The 17,539-nt window shown below is 38.9% G+C and overlaps 1 protein-coding gene across 2 annotated transcripts in view; it reads left to right on the top strand.

Moving 5' to 3' along the window:
* Positions 1–17,539, top strand: part of HSD17B4 (hydroxysteroid 17-beta dehydrogenase 4) — a 70,015-nt gene that overhangs the window by 17,704 nt on the left and 34,772 nt on the right. For both annotated transcript variants that reach the window (XM_054809839.1, XM_054809840.1), the window contains exons 12-17: positions 5,797–5,903; positions 6,282–6,515; positions 6,957–7,008; positions 10,410–10,481; positions 11,966–12,069; positions 16,499–16,564. In XM_054809839.1, coding sequence (XP_054665814.1) covers positions 5,797–5,903; positions 6,282–6,515; positions 6,957–7,008; positions 10,410–10,481; positions 11,966–12,069; positions 16,499–16,564 — 635 coding nt within the window. The remainder of the gene's footprint in view (positions 1–5,796; positions 5,904–6,281; positions 6,516–6,956; positions 7,009–10,409; positions 10,482–11,965; positions 12,070–16,498; positions 16,565–17,539) is intronic.

Raw genomic sequence — 17,539 nt, 5'->3', positions numbered from 1 at the left:
TAATAGGAAATAGCTAATTGTCACTTGATTTGGCAGTTGATGTTAATTCAGTAACTCACTGAAGTTTCTCAGATATGATAATGTGCTCAGTAAAGCAATCCTTCTTGGTAGTTACCTTACATCTTTCTAGAGGAGCAGCTGCTGATTGTGCAACATTGTCTTTTGCCCAAACTCCTCCACTTACCCCAAAAGCTGACACGGTGTAACTGACTGTGCTTGCCTTTTCACTTTCCTTTTGATGCCTCAAGTGTCTTTGAATGTTCTCTGTAGTTATTCCCTAAGTTTTACAGGCTTAGTCCTTAATGTACTTGGAGAATGTCTGGCAGTTCCTCTGTACTTCCACACAGTTTCAGGTATAGTCCTGTTAGCAAAAGATACAATTACTTGTGCATTCACTACACGATGTCTTTTTAACAACAGAAAAATCTGAGAACAGACTTTTTTTTTTTCCCCGAGAAGCTATGTGAGAACTTAGAAAATTGAAGAAGTGGAAGATGTAGTTTTGCTGGCCTGTATTCTCTTACCTTTACCAAGAGTGAGAGGTAACTATCTACTTAAGGCAACATGAAAATGTCACTGCCTCTGAGGCAGCAGTGAATCTGCAGTGACTTATGTGTTGGAGCATTTTCCTAATTTGTATGATGATGTTATTTTCTTCCTAATGATTAAACTGAAGTAATAGTTCTAGCTTACTTTATACCACTTCAGAACAAGCTAGAAATCTCTCAAGATAAGCAGGGCATAATCAGAGCCTTAGGGTTAGGACACAGAATCTACTTACAGTGTACATCAGCAAGTCACTGTAATCAGCTCCCTGTATGCCCTTAGGCAGTAGCAAATGCAGAATAATGCAACTTGGCTTAACTAGTACTGAAGAAGAATTGCTCAGGCTGTCATTTGCAGCTGGATCTAGTGAGCTGACATATTTGTCATGGTAATGTGATTCCGTGTTTTGATAGACTGAGAGGTCCTGGGCTCCTGTGCCTGTGTGTAAGCAGAAGGAATTAAATGTGATACAGAAGCTTCTGAATGTGTGGTGCATGTGCAGTAGGTCACAGTTCCACACTGCACCGCATGTTGGCATGCTGTCTCCTTGTATTCCCTCTCAGACAAAGCTAGACCCAGTAGCCCTTGCCTCCACAGTGCACTACTTGCTCTTGGGTCCTAATCCTATTCTTCCTGTTTTGCAAAGGGAGAAATCAAATTGTGTTGTGAAATAGGTGGAAGACAACCATCCCTATCTTGCAGATTGTATACTGTATACATTCTGTACTATGTATTGCACAGGTTAGTATGTTTAGTTGTTTTGTTATCTAGGAAAAGAAAATTATATTTGTCACCCATATAAAACAATCTCTTTCTCTCTCTCTGTCTTGATTTCCTCCTGGTTGTGAAGATATGAGCCAGATTCAGCTAAATCTAGTACTTTAGAGGTCTGTAATCTGCTCTTAGATTCATCTGCATTTTTAATTCTTTTAGAAGATGTCTAGGTTCAGAAAACAACTTGAGTATTCTCACTGGCTGACTTCTGGCACATTTCAGAAGCTTATCTCTGGTATAGAGCAAATTAATATTAAACACATAGAAGGTGTGTATGTTTGTATGTATACTTTGTGTGTATATAAAGAAAAATGTTGCATAAGAAGAAAACTGTTCTGGCTTCAATTTCAGCTTTCTTCATATGTGTTTAAAAAGGGTTTAAACACTGGTTCTGTTTCCTTCATAGTTGAGGGGTATCGTTCACATGGAATGTTCCCTAATTAGAAAGTGAGAGGAATACTATTGGAAGGAAACAGGCTTTGCCATGACTATTTTCAAACTTTGCTCTTCAGGTTAATCTTTCCCTGCTGTCTGCTAATCATTTGCTCTATAATACCAGACCATGCTGGGATAGTGGACATTTAAGGTTTCAGAGTTCACTGACAGTACAAAAACTTAAAAAATAACCCCAAACCAGTCTTAAAAATAATAACATTAATGAAAAAGTTTCTTGCTGGGTTTGTTTCTGATCTTAGAAGAACCTTACTTAGTTTGTAGAGTCATGTATTAAAAGGTACAAATTGTCATAGTAAAGTGTACTGCTGAAATGTTAGATTTCAGACATCCTTGTGTGTTTACATGATTGAAAACTCACCACTCTGCTTCCCTCCCCTTTGTACTTAACACAATAATCTAATTTTTTTTGAAGGTGTAACCCAGCCTCATGTGAAAGATTCATATCTGGTCAACCGCTAGACTTGTCCAGTTTCTTATGCCGGGCAGCAGAAAAGCAGTGGAGACTGAAATAAATTAATATGTTGAGACATTTCAGTTGCATGCTGCTCTAGCAGTCCTTGGAAGATAAAAGGAGTTTTTAAGGTTTTTAACTGAAAAAGTTCTGTAACGTAGTAATTCAGGGGGCAGGCTGGGGGGAGAGAAATAAACATTTTTTTCCCCTTTATTAAAAAAGAAAAATACACACAAAAAAAGCTTTGCTACCTCTATTTGGTGATATTCTAATAGCTTGCTTAAACTTTTTGGGCACCCCAAAGGGGCAGCATCTTAAAAGTAGCTTTTATATTAAAGGATTAAAACAACCTTGAAACATAAAGCATAACATACACTTTCTACTGATACCTCTCAAGAAATTTGGGCCTAGAACCATGGACATATCTCATGCAGTTGTTGTCTGTTATGGATATAAAGAAATAAAAACCAGAAGTCTGAAAGAACATTCCATCCTTAAAAACAGCTTTTTCTACATACATATGCTTTGAAAATCAATAAAAGTGTTACTGTGGTGTGATCTGGTATGATCCAGGTGAAGTGCTGTTGTTGATTACAAATATAACAGTAGGCTAAAGTTTAAAAAACAACTTTGGTGAGGACTTTGATGTTAAGGGTGAAAAACACCACATCTCACATTTTAAAAATGTGGCCAGTTTCACTTCTGTGCCTGGGAATATCATATAAGACATCCTCCTATGCTAAGGCACAAGGACAGGGAGGTGATTAGAGACAGCTAGTATGGCTTCCCGAAGGACAAGTCACTCCTGATGGAGCAACTACATCAGAGGACAAGTAAAGAGCTATGGATGTCATCTGTCTGGACTTCTGTAAGGTGTTTGACACAGTCCACCACAACATCCTTCTCACTAAATTGGAGAGACATGGATTTGATGGATGGACTGTTTGGTGGATAAGGAATTAGTTGGATGGTCACATCCAGAGGGTAGTGGTCAACAGCTCAATGTCCAGGTGAGGATTGGTGACAAATGGTGTCCCTCAGGGATCCATACTGGGACCAGTACTGTTTAATATCATCATTAGTGACATAGATGGTAGGATCAAATGCACCCTCAGCAGTTTTGCAGATGACACCAAGCTGAGTGGTGTGGTTGACATGCCCAAGGGACAAGATGCCATCCAGAGGGACTCGGACAAGCTTGAGAAGTGGGCCTGGGCGAACCTCAAGAGGTTCAACAAGGCCAAGAGCAAGGTCCTGCACATCAGTCAGGGCAACCCCTGGTATCAATACAGGCTGGGGGATAAAGGATTGAGAGCAGCCCTGAGGAGAAGCACTTGAGGGTACTGGTGAAAGAAAAGCTGGACATGAGCCAGCACCATGCGCTTGCAGCTTAGAAAGCCAACCGTATCCTGGGCTGCATCAAAACCAGTGTGACCAGCAAGTCAAGGGAGGTGATTCTCCCCCTCTACTCTGGTCTCGTGAGACCCCACCTGGAGTACTGCGTCCAGCTCTGAGGTCCCCAGCATAAGAAGGACATGGAGCTGTTGGAGCAGGTCCAGAGGAGGCCACGAAGATGATCAGAGCTGGAGCACCTCTCCTATGAGGACAGGCTGAGAGAGTTGTGATTGTTCAGCCTGGAGAAGAGAAGGCTCCGGGGAGATCTAATTGTGGCCCTTCAGTACTTAAAGGGGGCTTTTAAGAAAGATGGGGACATTTTTTTAGTAGGGCCTGTAGGGATAGGGCAAGGGGTTTTAAACTAAAAGACAGTAGATTCAGACTAGATATAAGGAAGTAATTTTTTACAATGAGGGTGGTGAAACACTGGAAGAGGTTGCCCAGAGAGGTGGTGGATTACTCATCCCTGGAAACATTCAAGGTCAGGTTGGACGGGGGCTCTGAGAAACCTGATGTAATTGAAGATGTCCCTGCTCGTTGCAGGGGGATTTGACTAGATGACCTTTAAAGGTCCCTTCCAACCCAAACCATTCTATGATTCTATGATGTCCTTAGTGTTCAGCCAGACACTAGCCAGCTCACCAATTTGAGAGTCCAGTCATAACATGTATTCTGGAAGAAAGACTCCTTGAAGAGGAGATTGTGGTATTCTGTACCATTATTAAATTAGAGGTTGCCTTTATACTGTTTGTCTTAATGCTATCATTGCATATAAAATGCATGTTGGTAATCTTTTCATATTTCACCATTAATAATAATAGTTATATTCCTACATGGAAATGGGGTGTGGACGTGAAAAGTTGAGGAAACATTCAGGTTTACTTGGAGGTCAAAGCTATTTTTTCCCTTGAAGATTTTAAAGCAATGTGAAAGCCTTTCTTTGATTCATGCAAGAAAGGTAGAAACAGTCTGTTACTTCTCGCAGCAGCTCAGTATTGCTTTTCCTTTATTCATTTCAAGAATGAAGAAAGGCACAAAAGGTATTACCTTTTAAGGGGTTCTTATAAATTACAAATCTCGTTTTGCACCTTTTCACATTATGTAAATATGACAACCTTATATCATGTTATAACAGCGCTTGTACCCAAAGGTAAAACTTGTCTTTAGCAGAAGTGACAATGCATGCTTGTTTTGTAGATGTTCATGAGATTCAGGCCACAGATAAAACATTATGATGATTTTGGCACTGAGACTGGGAAACAAGAAATAGTTTAGGAAATCAAGATTCTTGCAAGAGGATATGCAGCTAACTTGCAGGATATTTAGGCGAGTGCTGTGCAATAGAGCAACACTTTTAGTCTGAGCAACAATGCAAGTCAGTAGGGGTATAGGAGTGCTACAGTGGAGGAGAGTGACAACAAAGTAAAGGTAATTAAATAATGATTTTGTGATCCTCTTATTTAAATACTTTTCTGTGCATGATTCTTACCACTTTCTGTTTGATTCTTTCTAACACATGAATGTTTAATATTGTTTTTAGCCGTATTGAGCTTCAAGAAGCAAGCTCTTCTTGATGGCCTGCCTTTACCGTAGCTGATTTCTGTATCTCAGCCATGCATCATCTGGCCTGTAATCTTGGCATTATTCAAGCCTCAGGCTTATTCATTTATTCATATATAATATAAATGACATGGGAAAGAGGGTAACCGCCAGAAGATCAGACCTGTTACTTGTATTGCAAATAATATTCAAGATAAGAAAAGCAGTACTCATTTTCAGATGTTTACTTCTGAGACAGTTGAAACATAATGCTCATTATCTTCTCCTTAACATTGCGGTTCAGGGAATAAAACAAAGTGTTTACTGACATACTCCTCTTGGATGGAATGGTGGTGTATAGCACCAGTTGTGTTTCAGGCACTTGAATTAGATAGGTGTCATGGTTGGCTGCTGGATGCAGAACTGATGAAAAGGGTGTAGAGATTACTTAACGTCAGCTGTTGTGTAGATGCCTGTACAATGCATCACTGTGTTCAACGTGCAGATGTATATTGTGTTGAAAAATGAATTGAGTAGTACCAGGCCATATCTAATTTGCTGGTATGTCTGTTGTGCGTCTAACTGGAGTGTCTCATGGCTATTTATAAGTGATTTTTTTCAATTCCTTTCTCTAGAGTCCGTAAGCGTATTGAATGATGCTCTAAGTCAGATAGAGTCTCAAGGGAATGTTTCTATGAATTCAACAAGCTCTGGATCAGTGGTCTCTTCATCTATTGACACAGTAAGTACCTCTGTCTACCAGATGCACTTGAAGTTAGCTGAAAACCTTGAGCCGAGGGACTTGTGTTGCTGATCAGCTTTCTACTCTGGCTTGCTGTCTGCAAAAAGAAAGGTGGGTTTTAAACTGTGAAGTGAGGAAGCAGAATAAGAAACATCTCCAGACTCCACTCTTTATTCTTCTTATTGATGATGGGAAAAGTTAGAGCCTAAATAAACTGCATAATGTAGAATGCAAGTACTTGTAAGTTCTGTAAGCCTCTTTAGTTAAGGTTTTGTTTAGAAAAGGGGCAGGGAATGGGTCTTGTTGGGAAATGTAGTTTTGTTCTGGCTCCTTCTCTATAGATAGATAACTTTCACTTATACTGACTTTTAATTTCAGGCAAGCATTGTTGGCCGGGAATTGGCTACCAACGTGTATAAATATACTCACTTAGAGCCTATTCTATATGCCCTTGGTGTGGGAATGTCAACTAAGGATCCAGATCACCTAAAATTTCTCTTTGAAGGAAGTGAAGAGTTCTGCTGTTTACCTAGCTTTGGAGTAATTCCTGCTCAGACTTCGATGTTTGATGGTGTTCCTTCTCTTCCAGGACTAAATATTGATCTTGCAAAGGTATGGAAGAATTAAGTATCTAGTTTTGTTTCTGCTTTATATAACTATAAGGTATCTTTAATTGGTATGTTTGTAATATTAATAAGTTCCCTTTATTCTAGACAAGGAAAATTCAGTGTTTTGTATTCTTATATCCTAAGAAATAATTCGTTTACTTCATTTGTGTAACCTCTGTCTTCCTAAGATGGTATGAATGATCAATTTTTTGTTAAATTTTGTGTTCACTCTGCTTTTATTAATCCAAAGAAGTTTAAAACTTTCTCTGAAAATATTTTCTGTTAGGGATGGATTTGGAAAAATAAAACAAAAAAGTTGTGGAGGTTTTTGTTTATTTGTTTGTTCTGAACACTTTCTAAAATAATTGTATATTTCCTTGCAATTGTGATGGGGAAGCAATAGAATATACTGATTGTTGTTACACTGCTGCCTTTCTTTATGCAGATGCTGCATGGTGAGCAATATCTGGAACTGTATAAACCATTACCAACCTCAGGTCAGTCCTTTTGTGTTGCTGATTTGCTTTTCATGAAGACATTTCCTGTAGCCATATTATAAATGGAAATAGGGAAGCTCTGTTTCCAGCTGGATTTTTTGCATATCTTTTTTACAAGGGCTGGGGGAGAAGAGGGGCAACCTGTTGCATTATTGAAGGAATTCTGAAACTCAGTGTTCTTGGGAGCTTGCTTTGCTTTTCTATAGTATACTCAGTAAACTCATGCCTAATCTTTGATATAAAAAGCAAATACACTACATGCTGGTGTATTACTCATATAATTTGATACTAACTAGCAGAATTTCAAATTCTTTCTGTACGGTTGTATCATAGAACTTTTGTGATGTTTACCTAAAAATTCTTCAACATTGGTAGCATCTTTGTGCCTATAAGAGGATAAGATTTAAATTATGTATGTAAAGGAGGAATGGAAATCTCGATGAGGAGGCTAGATAACAATTACTTTTCTTCCTGTCAAAATACACAAGGTACTAGTTACTGCAGTAGCAAGCTCTTTTCATAGTTACTGAAGTAGCAAGCTCTTTTCACAGATGGCTGTGTTTTCCCAGATTACAACACTTGAGAGGTGCTTGTTAGACTCATTCAGGATATGCATGTATGTGTCTGGGTTTCTTAGTATTTTTTAAAAATTAACTTTTCCAGACTGTAGACGTTGTTTAAAGGAGGAGCTGCTGCCCGAGCATTCACATACCATTCATGGTGGCGCGCACACACACACACACACTTACTCTTGGGCGTGCTTACTCCTTCTTCAGGCCTGACCCTAGGTTTCCCACAGCAGTGTCTCAGGAGTTGAATTTTATAAAATAATTAATTTAATTGAAAGGTGCAGCAGCAAGACCAACCCAAGTTGGGTGCCTCTGAAGACAAGGACCATATCGAGTGACTTGAAAGGATTCACAAACTTTGTTTAGCATGTTAGTAGGGATACTTAATAAAAACAAAGGGAGGAGCTGTTGAGGGATATTAGTTGTTTAGTGTTGTGGTGGGTTGACCCTGGCTGGAGGCCAGGTGCCCACCAGAGCCGCTTTCTCACTCCCCTCATTCACTAGACAGGGGAGAAAAGGTATAATGAAACGCTTGCGGGTCGAGATAAGGACAGGGAGAGATCACTCACTAATTGTTGTCACGAGCAAAACAGACCGAACTTAGAGAGGGAATTCATCTAATTTATTACTAGGCAAAACAGAGTAGAGGAATGAGAAATGAAATCAACTCTTACAACACCTCCCCCCACCCCTCCCATCTTCCCGGGCTCAACTTCACTCCCGGCTTCAACCTCCTCCCCCCTCAGCGGCACAGGGGGATGGGGAATGGGGGTTACGGTCAGTTCATCTCACGGTGTTTCTGCCACTTCTTCCTCCTCAGGGGGAGGACTCCTCTCATCGTTCCCCTGCTCCAGCATGGAGTCCCTCTCACGGGGTGCAGACCTTCAGGAGCAAACTGCTCCAGCGTGGGATCCCCCACGGAGTCACAAGTCCTGCCAGCAAACCTGCCCTGGCGTGGGCTCCCCTCTTCACGGGTCCACTGGTCCTGCCAGGAGCTTGCTCCAGCACGCGCTTCCCATGGGGTCACAGCCTCCTTCAGGTGCCTCCACCTGCTCCGGTGTGGGGTCCTCCATGGGCTGCAGGTGGAATCTCTACACCCCCTCATCCTTCCTCCATGGGCTGCAGGGGGACAGCCTGCCTCACCATGGTCTTCACCACGGGCTGCAGGGGGATCTCTGCTCCAGTGCCTGGAGCTCCTCCTCCCCCTCCATCTGCACTGACCTTGGTGTCTGCAGAGTTTCTCACATCTTCTCACTCCTCTCTCCGGCTGCAAAAGCTCTCTCTCTCTAAGTGGTTTTCTTCTTCTTAAATATGTTATCACAGAGGCGCTGACTGGCTTGGCCTTGGCCAGGGGCGGGCCCGTCTTGGAGCCAGCTGGCATTGGCTCTATCAGACACAGGGGGAGCTTCTAGCAGCTTCTCACAGAAGCCACCCCTGTAGCCCCCCCGCCGCCAAAACCTTGCCACGCAAACCCAACACAAGTGTAAATAAGTAAGTTTTAATTAGAATAAATTACTTAGGATCATAATACGGGTGATGTGTGCTGTTTGCTTGGCTTTACTTAGCATGAGTGGCTAGATTTGTTGAAGCCTTTAGGCCGTGATAGAGGTATTTTTCTTAGAAGTTTTCCTAGCAGCTGGTACAGTGCTGTCTTTCAGTATGGGAAAGTATTTTGATATCACACTAATATTTTGGTAGTTTTTTTCCCAAGTCTGGGACTCTTCAGTTCTCCATGTTCTGCCAGTGAAGGCAGGGGCACAGGGATTGTAAACCAGAAGATAAGGAGGCTCCAACCTTTGGCTGAAACTCCAAGTCAAGAAGATAAAATCCTGCCTGCCTGGACACAGAAGAAGAATCCAATTAGATGTTAGAAGACCCCAGACCAAAAATCACCGTTGGACTAAAAGACATGTGAAAGGCACATGAGGGGCAGGTGTATAGATCGCAAGGGTATAATTGCCCTGGGATTTCTTTGTTCTGTGTCCCTCTCTTTGGAGGCACCCAGCCTTGGCTGTTCTTGCTGCAGTACCTTTCAATTAAATTAACTATTTTATAAAATCTGATGCCTGAGAGACTGCTGTGGGTAACCTAGGATACAGCCAGAAGAAGGAGGAAGTGTGCCCAAGAGTAAGTGTGTGTGTGCATGACATGATGAATGGTGTGTGAATGCTGGGGCAGCAGCTACTCCTTTAACAGAAGGGGAAAAAAAAATCTTACAAGCCACAGATAAATGGTATAATTTCTTGTTGAAACAAAAAAGAGTTGTGTGAAAGTTATATTAACTTCAAAGAAGTCTGATAATTAGTAATGGATTGCCAGGGCTTCATAAAGCTTTTTATTTTTCCATTCCATGTAAACATATATGGTTACATATCTCTCTAGAGCAATAACCTCTTTAGAGGCAAACTTCATAAACCCACAGGCCCAGGCCCTGAGCTGAGTTTCCCTTCTGTAGAACTGTAGTTATCTCAGCCCTCTTGAAATCCGTGGACAATCCTTAAGCGATTGGAGTGATCTTTGAAGTTAGTGATGTGTTTGAGTCTGAAATGTGATTTGTGTTTCACTCTGAATATGTAAGCTATAGCAAGATTCTATTAAAAAAAACCCAAGCACAAACCCCCCAAAACTCAGAAGAAAAAAAAATTCCTCACATCTGCAAACCAAGATTTGCAAAGCTTCCCAGACATTTTTATAATAATCATGATGGTTGTGATTACTATGATTATTATTACTATTACTATTTTTGTTAGTAAGGAAGTGTAAAGAGTGATCTGTGGACTTCATTCCTGAAGCAAAATCTTAAAATATGAACACGTTGTTCTTTTTGTACAGGTCAGTTAACTTCAGTTTCAACTGTTGCTGATGTTCTCGACAAAGGATCAGGAGCAGTCTTGCTTATAGATGGTAAGTTTTATAATTTTTGGAGGGGATGCATTAAAATTTGGCAGGCTCAGTTTTTAACTATCTGTACCAATAGTTACTTTCCGCAGTAAAGGCTGTTAGCTTATTAAATCTCAATGAGAGCTGAGAAATGAGCTAATTAGCAATAGCTGTGTAAATGTATAATGTAATTGTTCTTTGGCAGTTAATGTACTGAAATAAGAACATTCTCTTTGGAAAAAGATTTCAGAGAAGGTTTGGTTTTTTCCTACGTAGGTGGAATAGTGCACTATGAAACTGAACAAAGTTCTTCAGTAATAATACTTAGTCCTGTCTGAAGGCAGCCATTTTAGATTCTGCCACCTTTCAGCAAGAGAGCTGTATGCATGTGCGTGCGTGTGTTTTGTGCGGTGGTTTTGCAAAGGTTGTCATATGCGCGTGTTATATGGACTCATCTGCAAAGCATCCATCTTTAATAGCATGTCCTGCTTTCTTTTTTTTACATCTACATTATTCTTTTCTAAACAAAAGAAAACAAGACCCATTTCCTTCTTCTTGTATGCAGGTTAAAGGATCAGAATGTCTCCAGAAGTTGATAAGTTGTCATTTTTAGAATTTTTATATCTTTAGGTGTAGTTATACCAAGGTCCCTTGGGAAATTAGACTGCAAGAGTAGGTTAATAGGCAGTAAATCTCTAAATACTCTTGAGATTTTATTCCTTCAGTGTACAGATAAAATTGTAAAAAGGTCTTCACTGTCTCTTTGCTCCTCCTAGCTGTGGTTTGCTTCCATACTGGGCTAACGTTAAGCCTGTATGTTTTTGCAACACACAAAAGTTCTTTTTGTGAGCAGAGTCTTAGTGGTTTTTAAATTGCTTCTGGAACTGGAAACAAACATTATTAACAATACTGTAAATTTCAGTCTAAGGTGTAAGGGTGTTGAATAGGCATGGACTGGAAATAGGCAGTTGAATCATGATTCAGTGCAAGAAGTTTCTTCTTCAAGAGAAGGAACAGGTGACCTTAAACAAAGCTTGCTCTGGAGCTTTTTTCATGCAAGATACTAGTACTGCTTTTTGATATGAATTGGTAATGTGCTTTACACACTGGGGATTCTACAGGTTCTAATACACCATATTTTATGGCACAGTTCTATCATATTTAAATAAATTGCTAATGCAGTGTGAGATGCTGAAATAAATACTAATTTCAGCACTCTGGTTTCAAAATATTTTTAGCACCTTGAATGTCATCAGCATTTTGAATGGTTATTTTTTAATTTTAATGCTTTCATATAGATAAAATTAATGATAATGTTATTTAAAACAGATCATTAGTCTTCACTAGACAGGGAGTGCAACATGAAAGCGTGACCATTGTGCCTTCAGTTGTTAAAATGAGCTTTGTCATGCTTGAAGCTGAACTTCCCTCCTGTAACAACACATGCTAGCTGTATGAAAAAGGAGATTGAAGACAATATATGACCTTCCTCTTTTGTTGTCTTTCAGTGAATACCTACTGTGGAAAGGACCTAGTGTGTTATAATCAGTTCTCTTTGTTTTTTGTTGGAGCTGGAGGATTTGGTGGAAAACGAACATCAGAAAAGGCGAAGGTAAATTCACACATATTCATATCTTAAAAAAACCCCATAAAAACTTCTGTCAGCACTGCAAGAAAAATATTTGCTATATCAAGCGGCAAGGATAAACTGGCATTTGAGCAGTGTGGCAGTACTGTCACCGAAATTCGGGAATGAAAGAAAACTCCTTAACACCGATTTAGCATTAGGAAGCAGGCATTTCCTTTATTGCAGCGCTGGGTGTCAGGAGGATAGTTCCTCTAATCAGGCACACCTAATGCTGGTTCCCTTGTCATATTTATACAGAAATGTTACAAAGATTACAAAATGGTACACTCCCCGTTACAATGATTGGTTCATATTTCTTCGCCTAGTGTGCAAACTAGAACACATGCTCAGTTCCTTTCTCCGCCTCTATCTTTTGAGTAGGTGGGATAATTTGGGTAGGGGGCTTATGAGTCGGTGGTCGTGGAGACCCTGGCCCAAATTGCCTTTCCCCTAGTTTCTCAATATTTCAGTGTTGGTAATTGTTTGCTATACGCCTCAGCAAGATAAGGATGCTGCTGGAGGCAATTAATGTCCTCCCTTTCTGAAAAGTATGTACATAAGGACCTTGAAGTGTCTTGTAGCTCCTCCTTTTTCTCATGATGTGTAGCAGCTGCTCATTCTAAGAATCATTAACCTTCTACCTAAAGTAATAATGAAGAGTTTCTTATCACCTATAATACAAGTAGGCCTTCATTACAGGCCTTTCTTCTTGGCTACGTTTTCTTATTATGTATAATATAAGCAGGCCTTCATTACAGGCCTTTCTTTTTGGCTACAGTACAAACTCAAATGGAATTTAAATACAGTTAGGGAGAAAAGTAAATTGCTAAACATGCAACTGATAGATATTTCTACTTTCAAATATTTGAAATTACAGATATGGAATATCCTAATGGAAAACTGAATAGGAGTTTCTCTGGAAAATGTTTAGAATCTGTGGACTTGGAATTAGAAAATGATGTCTGAAGTTAAAATAAAATTGGAATTCATATAAAATGCATGATGATGTAGACAGAATGCTCCTCTGGAAGGTTCATATTAGATCTTTTAGAAGAAGGTCTTTTGAAGTTGACAGTGTAGCCAACTGTAATCTGACCCGATCTGAACCAATTAATTCCATAGAAGCGGTAAAATCTGCTACATGTTGTACTTTGAGCTGTGCTAAATTCCTTAAAATCCTATTTCTGTAGGTCAGATGGAAGATACTATCAATTCAACTGTCCAGTTTGGCAAGAGTCTCTTGGTTTTATGAAACCCAAATGTAATCTTTGCAAACAAAAGAAACTTTATGTGTTTTGGTTTTATGTATTTAGTTACTCCCAATCACGCTCTCCATAAATGAACCGATGAGGAAAGTTACTAATTTCTTGTTAAAAGCTAGCCTGGGAAAGGTTTTATTTTCTCAATCTACTTTTGATCTGAAAAATTGTGAGAGACCTCTTAGATCAGAACAAGAACAGAGAAGTGACTTTTATTTGTAAGTCTTGGTTTTCTCAAGTAGATTTGGGGAGCTTTACCTCTTTTATATGTAGCTTTAAGAGCAGATCTTTTGGCTGCTTTTGTTTGAGCATGGGTAGCAAGGAGAGTGACAAAGAAGTTGATGTTTTAGATACTTTATCTAGTGGCCTACTACTGAGCTGTTGGCTTGTGCCAATTAGACTCATAACAGAGTCCTGATTTAAACCTGTCTCAGCTCTGCTGTCATGATCACATTTCAGTTTCTGCCTCAGTGCTTACATCTCCAATTGGGAATACACGATCTGTGTGTCATCAGTTTACCATTTCAGTGTGTTCTGCTGCTCCACCTCAGAGATTTTCTTTGCTTCTGTTTAAGGGGGTGGAGAGTCTATTTATATTTAAAAATAAGTTGATAACTAGTGATAATTTTGTGTGTACGTATACAGAGAATGTTCATGTTTATTTTAGTAACTTGTTTTTCGTGTGTTAAATCTGTTCGAATAGATATGATCATATGTTAATATTGCAAGATGTTGCTCTAATAAAAAGACTAGCATAGTAAAAAGCTGAGAAGTACTCAAATGTGTGGTGTTAGGTTTGAACTTGCAATTTCTAGAAGAGATCTCTAGGTGTAGCTCTTTATAAATCTATGTGTTTGCTTGAAAGAGGTTTGGAAAGCATAAAGAGGAAAAGAGAGAAATAGCATTGTAGTTTCTCACTTCCAGTGGAGTGGAACTCCTGCATTTTGGGAGAGAGTTAGCAATGACAAACAATGTCACATGAACACATCGTCTGTATGTCCAAATGCATGAGGTAGCTACTCAGGTACTTGACATATAACTATTGTCTTCTTTAATACTATGTCTAAGGGTAGTGCCAGCTATAACTGAATGTTGTTATTGTGAACTAGAGCCTTGAGGCACTACAGTAGTAATAAACAGTCAATTGAATAGAGGCTATTTTAAGCTCAGTATTTTTGAAAATTTATAATGAAATACCTAGGTTTTGTACATCTGTAATATTGTAGGTAATTTTCTTTGGGATTTTTGAATGTAAACGTACAAGTTTTTTGATTTCAATCTGTATCAATTATGTAGCAGTTTTCCCATACATAACTTTACAGATCAAATCTTGAAACGTCTGCTGCTTCAAAGAGAAATAGGAAAAGCCTCCATGTAGTATGAAAAATTCACAGAATATTATTGCAGACAGTGTATAAGGGTCTTCAATGGAACCCTTAATTCTTCTGTAATCAGATTTTATGTAATGCATGTAAAAAAAAAAAAAAGTGGTTTAAAGGAAATGTTGCTAATCTATTGGCATCAGTGAGTCCAGTATAGTGCCTTGGCACTTTTCAGTTAAACATTATGCTTCAGGCAACTGCAACTTCTTCACTCTATTTAGTGAAGTATGAGAATGTTATATAAATATTTTTATATTTTAAAACATAAAAAATACATGTTTCAGGCACCAGTACTTCTTGTGATAGAAGAAAACAAAACGTAGTCCAGTTAAGACAACACAGCCATAGCAAATTCAACAGAAGTCTCTGCATGCAAGAGGCCAGTTTCAAACGATAGATTTTCCTTCTTTGTTTTTGTGAACCTTCCCAATTAAAAAGACTTTCATGTCCCTCTGTGCCAAAAAGAAATCCTAAGGTGATCAGACATACTATATGTGTCTTTTTGTCACTTTACACATTTATTGTATCCGCAAGCTAAGGAGAATGCATTTCCAAGTCTAAGATGAGCAGCGTGTAAGTCACGCCTCTCTTCTTGTGTTGGGGTTTTCTTGCCTTACTTGCAGAGGGACTTGCTTAATTATTCATATCTTGGCTAGTTTTAACTTCTTAATGGCTTGGCAGGTCAGGTTGAGTTTCTTTAAACCAACTGGAAATAGATTGGCAAGCCTTTCTTGTTTTGAAAGCATGTTAGATAGTGTCCTTGTTACCAAGGTGATTAATGTGTAGGTCTGTTGTGGTTCTCTGAAGTGGCAAAAGCGGGAGTGATGTTATCAAGTCTTCTACCCAAGAGGTAGCTTTGCTCTGCTCTTAACAAACAGGAAAAAGCCTTTGCTGTTATTAGATGTGAAACTACATAGCACTCAGTTTCTTTTGATTTCTCTTTTCTTTGGTAAGGAGCTTACATAAACTAAGATTAAGTAGAATTACTGCAGGTGAGAGTCAAGTTGCTTCATTTGATTTTAGAGCTTACACCAGTTTCTCTTTGTTTGGGCTGTTTTTTGGTTTGTTTTGAAAACCCAAGAAGGAGAGGAGAAAAAAATATTTCAGCTACTTTAATAGCTTTGAATTTGTTATGGTGTTCTTTGTGTTTATAATGATCCAGAATGTTCTCTGTCAGTCTGTTGATAAGGTTTATTTTTTCAAAACTGAACAATGAAGCTGTAGATTGCACAAGGAGCAGCTTTTTTACAATAAGATGAGGGTTAATATGCAGCATGTAATTGCAAAAACAAAAGAAAAAAGTGCAAAACAAAGAGCTGGAAACTCTTAAAGGCCAAAAGTGATTTAGTCCATGAGTGAGGTAGTAAATTATTTTGTACTCCATTGCACTTATTAAGGTATTATTGTAAAAGCTTCATTTTTGTTTCTGTGTTCCAAAACGCTAATGTTCTATGAGACAACAATTTTGTCAGAGTGAATAATTCTTGCTTGAGCTTTTTTGGATTGTTTGGAAGAAAAGTAATCAAACTGATCAGCTATAAAATGTAACTGGTAGCCAGATCTGATACCTGAGGATTGCTATCTTTGTAAAACTAACCTTTGATAAGAGACATTTTCTGGCCTAAGTATTTGTCTGTAAATGCAGAAAGGGTGGGAGGAACCTTAACAGCTTTGTACATGCTGTTGGTTTTTATACATACTTGACATATTCTGGCATGGATACAGATAAAAAAATTTTGCAGTGAAATATTAATACTACTATTTTTGCTTTAGGTAACAGTGAATCCACCCAAGAGACCCCCTGATGCTGTAATTTCTGATGTCACAACAGCTGATCAGGTAAAGTTTTATATGCTCTAGGTGTGGATATGTTTGTTTTGTTTGGAGAAAGGAGTCTTATATGATGTTTGCTAATACTTCAAATTTGCTCATACACATCAGGTATTTGTGTATTTGTGTGTGTATATGTATCTGTGAATAACATGATGCTAAAATTTGTACTATGTTAAGTTATGACTGTGTGTTCAATGTACTAAAACATTCTTTTCATAAGTCTGATGCAATTTTATAATCGTTTATTACAAAATTCTGCATAGGAGGAGCAAATAAACATTTGTATTCTGTTGTAGTTTTAAAACAAAGGTTCAAAATCTGTGAAATTTAGACAAAATGGTGCAAGCAAACACATTGTAACCCCCAAAAAAGTGCTTAAAGCTCACAGTTTTGAAAAAGTTACATTTGTGCAGTAGTAGTAGCAGTAGTCAGGGAAACCTGAAATACTGACAGATGTCTGTCCAGGTATGTTTCTGTCTGTCCACAGTCTCACTGGTTCACAGGCATCTACTTTCTATAGGTAGAAACCTGAGTAAATAAATACATCCTCCTCTGAAGGTGAACACATGAAGGTGTCAGACAAATAAGACAGGAAAGTCTGGAGCTGCCAGTATTAAGACACTGAGTAGTATTTTCAGAAGCAACTTAGTCATGGCAGGAGGCGGTAGGTTTTGGAGATGCAATTAAAATGTGGAGCATCAACTGAACTGTGGTAACTGTGATGTCTACTTAGCCTCTGATTATATACGAGTAATTAAACTGATTCAGCTGATTCATGTGCTTGAAATCCAAGTAAGCCCTACCCACTTAAACCAGGAAAGAGAGTTTTAGATCAGCATTTCTGTTTCTATCAGTGACATACTTGCTGCATCCTAAAATTCACAGCGTTGGTCTGGGAGGTACAGATGTCTAATTCTTCTAAATAAGCTTCATCGAAAGTTAGCAGGGTGAGTAAGGAGCAAGGAACAGTGAGAGAGTACT

This window comes from Grus americana, chromosome Z (assembly GCF_028858705.1).
Source record: "Grus americana isolate bGruAme1 chromosome Z, bGruAme1.mat, whole genome shotgun sequence".
NCBI lineage: Eukaryota > Metazoa > Chordata > Aves > Gruiformes > Gruidae > Grus > Grus americana.
This window is presented reverse-complemented; position numbering and strand designations above follow the sequence as displayed.